General features: G+C 44.6%; 1 protein-coding gene across 1 annotated transcript in view; it reads left to right on the top strand.

Annotated features, from left to right (window-relative positions):
* Positions 1 to 4133: 4133 nt before the first annotated feature.
* LOC110463322 (collagen alpha-1(I) chain-like) overlaps positions 4134 to 5452 on the top strand; it is a 13728-nt gene continuing 12409 nt past the window's right edge. Inside the window, exon 1 of the mRNA XM_021517826.1 lies at positions 4134 to 5357. Within this exon, the coding sequence (XP_021373501.1) occupies positions 4134 to 5357 (1224 nt within the window). The remainder of the gene's footprint in view (positions 5358 to 5452) is intronic.

Raw genomic sequence — 5452 nt, 5'->3', positions numbered from 1 at the left:
TGGTGGTTATTTATCTCCCTTTCACTAGTTTGTACTGGTATTGTATTGGTGGTTATTTATCTCCCTTTCACTAGTTTGTTATGGTATTGCATTTGTGGTTATTTATCTCCCTATCACCAAATTGTACTGGTAGTGTATTGGTGGTTATTTATCTCCATATCACGAGTGTGTACTGGTATTGTATTGGTGGTTATTTATCTCCCTTTCACTAGTTTGTACTGGTATTGTATTGATTGTTATTTATCTCCCTATCACCCGTTTGTACTGGTAGTGTATTGATGGTTATTTATCTCCCTATCACCAGTGTACTGGTATTGTATTGGTCATTATTTATCTCCCTTTCACTAGTTTGTACTGGTATTGTATTGATGGTTATTTATCTCCCTATCACCCGTTTGTACTGGTAGTGTATTGGTGGTTATTTATCTCCCTATCACCAGTTTGTACTGGTATTGTATTGGTGATTATTTATCTCCCTTTCACTAGTTTGTACTGGTATTGTATTGATGGTTATTTATCTCCCTATCACCAGTGTACTGGTATTGTATTGGTGATTATTTATCTCCCTTTCACTAGTTTGTACTGGTATTGTATTGATTGTTATTTATCTCCCTATCACCCGTTTGTACTGGTAGTGTATTGGTGGTTATTTATCTCCCTATAACCAGTTTGTACTGGTATTGTATTGGTGATTATTTATCTCCCTTTCACTAGTTCGTACTGGTATTGTATTGGTGGTTATTTATCTCCATATCACCAGTTGATAATTCTCAGTAAAATTCATTTGTTGGTAAAAATGTCCATATATTCACTGCAAGAAAAACTATAACACGACAACACCGATATAACTATCGGAAAATTGTCGTCTCGATCAGAGTGCAAGAATGACACAATGCAAGTTGTATATGTATGCCATATGAAGTGCACTGGCAACTACAAAAGAAAGTCGTTACAAATATCTCAGCTGCGTCCAATGTATAAACACACCCGTGTCTCGTTATTGCCTCGCATCACTTCACGAGATTTATCTACTCTTATCCTATTTCTGCACACTGTTGTCACTTTTTGACACATATGTTGGTAGTGTAGCCATCTATGCTTGTGAGGTGTGGGATTTACACAAAGCGCCTGACATTATCATTTCGAGGAAAATTAAAATTTCGAAGTACGTGTAAACTATTGACTTCTAGCTACTGTATTTTAAATGCATGTTATCCAGATATGTACAATGAGTGTGAATCGAACGCACATTGTAAAAATTGGGTGACTTCTGTTAAACAAGAACTCTGTTCTGCTGGTATGTCGGAGTACTGGCAAGCACAGAGCAGCTTCAATACACATCATATTTTGGTTTTAACAAAACAGAGATTGTTAAATATTTTTAAACAAGACCATGAGACTTTTTTTTCCACCGCAGCTAAGAACATATCATTGATCATGCCTGCCTTCAACCTTACTTAAGTAAACCTATTTCTGTCAAGTACAAAAAAAACTATGGTCAAAGTACGACTGTCTTAACACAATCTTTTAATAGAAACTTGAAGGCATAGAAAAATCCTCATAATTTAAGACTTTGTCCTTTCTGTAAAAATGATATGGAAGACGAATTCAACTTCATTCTCAAATGCCCCTCTTTCAGCGAACAAAGAAGTAAATAAATTAAATTATATTATCGTGTTAATCCCTCTGTCTATTACAAATCATTTAAATTATTATCAACAGGTCATATAAAAGATTTAACTAACCTGGGTCAGTTCATATATTTTCTTAGTTCTACTCTGTTGGCTTCTAACTAGTTTGATTTGCAATCCCTTATATCATAAAAACACCCGTATTTATATTATAAATTCCATATGCTGATTGTATCTTACAGCCTGTGCTGATTGTATCTTACAGCCTGTGCTGATTGTATCTTACAGCCTGTGCTGATTTTGAATGTACATTATGAAATTTTCTTTTGAATCGATGAGATGTACATGCTCAAGATGAAATAAAGAATTTGAAAAACACACGTTTTCAGTTTCTTTATTTCCAAGAGCCATCCGACTCATAGGTTGAATATCAAACAACTATATCATATAGTACATGTACAAACAACTATATCATATAGTACATGTACAAGAGATGTTTATACACATTTAAGTGGAGAGTGAGCTTATAAAGCACACAAGTAGTTTTCCATATCAGACTTTAATTTGTCTACGTTTTCTTGAAGCACAATATAAATACTTTCCTATATTACATAATTCTTTAACATTATTAGTAATCAACAATTTCGTTAACTTAAAAACATTAGGACTTCTGTGATGTCGTGGGGCTTAATTTAACTGTAAAAAATGCTCTAGAAACAGTAATCACTAAACAAAATTCTATTGTCGACAGTAACTTAAATTAAAGCCCCTCATCGACATTTTCGCCAAGAGTAATTTCAAATCGCCAACCATGTTTTACTTTCGCCATTGGAGCCAGCGGCGACCACAAGCGGGATCCTTGGCGTGAAATGATAAAAAAAAAACAGAGACGTTATTGAGCTTTCCTACCTGAACATCTAATTACAACATTTCTATTAGGTGAAAAAAGAAATGTTACCAATATCATCGTTAGTCCGACATAGAATATCTAAATCAATCAATAGCAATATATAAGTATATAACAGTGTACCCCTTCGGGAACCTCAAAGGTGTCTGGTTCATATGCGGACCATCTTCATTCTGAAATTCGGAACGCCTTTAGATTGTATGTTAGATCTATTCCTTTTTAAAGGATAATCGATATCTGAGTTATCCAAGAGCTTGTAATTAGCGACAGAAGCAAACACACGAAAGGCATTAACGGTGGTCGGCAACAGATGTCAACATCTGGGACTGAAACCGAAATTAATAGTCCCGCTGGGGTTCCCCCAGGGCTGACTTAAACATGATTTTCTTTCAAGAAAACTTTTTTCTACGTTATATGTTATTGCCGTTTTCATTTTCTTTTGATCAATTTCAATGTGTACCATGTTTAACGACCTATTTGCTAGGCATTGACCTGCCCAGACTTTATCGAATTTGAAGGGTGACATAATTTTTTACTTACACGAAATGTAGTTTCTATTTCAAAATACGTTACCACAGTCATTATAATGCATATTCCAACCTTACTTGGCTCTTTACATACGTAAATAAAGAATTTTTCCCCCCATGGGGAACCCCTGGGAAACCCACCAATCAGACGGCAGTATTCACGCTCGTGATTTAAGACACGAAGCCATGCTTCCCACTTCATAATTCCTTCAGCCGGCCGTGTTTACGGACGTGTTTTGGTGTCTACGGGTTCCAACTACAACAGGCGTTGTTTGTACCCATACATATACGTATCCTTTATAACTATTTAACTTTATTTTGTTTTAATTAAGCTTTTTGCTTTATTTTGCGCCGTTTTGCGACCAGGCTCCGACCACGTGTTCGCGTTTTTGACGGTTTGTTTACGTTGAGATGGAGACTCCTCCTTCTCAAAGGCGCTGTCCTAGGGATCATTTTTTTGAGGCTTCCGACCCCCACCCTTACTGTCCTGGCTGTCGGTCTTGCTCTCTGGAGCAGCCGTGTGAAATTTGCCGTGCCTGGCAGCCGACTCCTACCGGTGGTTCTCCCCGCCCGCGAGGGCGTGCAGGTAAGTCGGGTAGGAGGGGTAGGGGTGGGGCGAGGGCTAAGGCTAGGCCTAAGCCCTCGGAGAACACCAGCGGAATTCCGACCTCTGTCGAGTCTTCCCTGGGGTTCGTGTCGGCGGTTTCGACCCGTACCGGGGCCGCTGGGAAACAATTTGTTTCTTTGGACCCGCACCTTTCTCTCACCCCGCCTTCCGTTTTGTCGGTCGACGTGGGTGAGGGTTTGGGCTCTGTCCCGGTCACCACGGTGACTAGGGGACAGGGGGGCGGCCTTCTCTCCCAATTTGTGGTGGGAGGGCAGGTGGCCCAACATTCCCTTGGGAATATTAAACAGGCCAGCCATGTTGTGTCAGCGGATGCTTCTGTTGGTGGCCTCCTGCCGGTCCGCTCCACTCCTGAGGGTGTTGGTGTTGTCGGAGACCGGCCCCCGGCAGTTTTGTCTGCTCCCGGGGTTCCTTGCATCCCTGATGTAGCCCCTGGCGTGGTGATGGCGTCTAGCACGCCGTCCACCACTGTGCAGCATTTGCTGCCCGGTCCGGTGGTTAGTGATGCTTCGGCCTCGCTAGCCTCGGCTGGATTTTACGGTGGTGTGAGCACTGGTGTAAAAACCTATGCTTCCAGCTCTATCCCTTGTGCCTCCTCCCCAGGTTTTCCTATGGTAGGTGCCAGCGCAGCTGCGTTTGGTTTTGCCGGTGCACGCTGCTCCCCTGGTGGGGCTTGTTTTACTGGCCCTACAGGTTTTGGCCCTGCTGTAGGTCAGTCTGGGTGGAGTTGGTCAGGTCAGCCAGGTGTGGCTTATGGCGGCGGGTGTGTAGGTGGCCCTAGGTTCCCTACCCCGCCCCCCCAAACCGGTCCTGCCTCCGGTTTCGGGCATCAGGTTGGTGGCTCTGTTCCAGGGTCCTCCCTGGTTTATCCCACCTATTTGCAGGGTGGGAATGGAGCTCATTGGGGTCAACAGGCTCCTTTTTATGCTCCGCCCCAACCACCGACCGCCTATGGGCAGTCTTGGGGTTTCTCCCAGCAGGGGGCTTTTCCAGCCGCTCCCCCTCCACCCCAGGGTGGTATGGGTTTCCAGCCTGGATATGCCCCCCCCGCCTTCTTGCCTGCGGCGATGGGGCCCCCCCTCCATCCGCCACCGAGCCGTTCGCGCAAGCGTTCGCGCTCCCGGCCAGCTTCTGCTGCCGGTTCTGTCAGGCAGAGACCGCGTGATGCTAGGGCTGCTGGTCGTGCTGCGTTGGCTCGAGCTCCTATTTTGGAATTTGAGTCTACCAGTAACTTCCGCTGTCCGGTGTCAACTCCTACCTTACAGCAGGTTCCAGGGTCTTGTGGTCCTGCTCCTGCTGTTCCTCAGGGACTATCGCTTGCCCCGATAGTTCCCTCGGGTAGGTCACGTTCTCTTTCCCCTCCTCGCACCCCTCCCCGGAGGGCTGCGTTGATGGAGGTGGATTCGGCGGGTGCCTCTCCAAGTGATGAGAGGGACGTTCTTCGGGGCTCTCCTGGTTGCTCCAATTTTACGGAGACTCGGGATGAGGATAGAGTCGGCGAGTTTACTGACTCTGATTTAGAGTCGTTGGATTCGTCTGGGTTGGACTCAGAAGGCCCTTCTGATGTGTCCCAATTCCGGCCCCGAGATGCTAATCCGGTGCCTCCAGAGGTTTCGGCTTCATTTCGCACTTTACGTGCAGAAGTTATGAAGCTTCTGGGGGACGGGGTTTGCCCACGCCCTTCCACGGATTCGGCCGTCCCGGAGCGCACTTCGCTCCTTCAGAGCATGTTGCCTCCCCTAGCATCTGCCTCCTCGGCCTC

Source organism: Mizuhopecten yessoensis, unplaced genomic scaffold (genome assembly GCF_002113885.1).
Source record: "Mizuhopecten yessoensis strain PY_sf001 unplaced genomic scaffold, ASM211388v2 scaffold10889, whole genome shotgun sequence".
NCBI lineage: Eukaryota > Metazoa > Mollusca > Bivalvia > Pectinida > Pectinidae > Mizuhopecten > Mizuhopecten yessoensis.
This window is presented reverse-complemented; position numbering and strand designations above follow the sequence as displayed.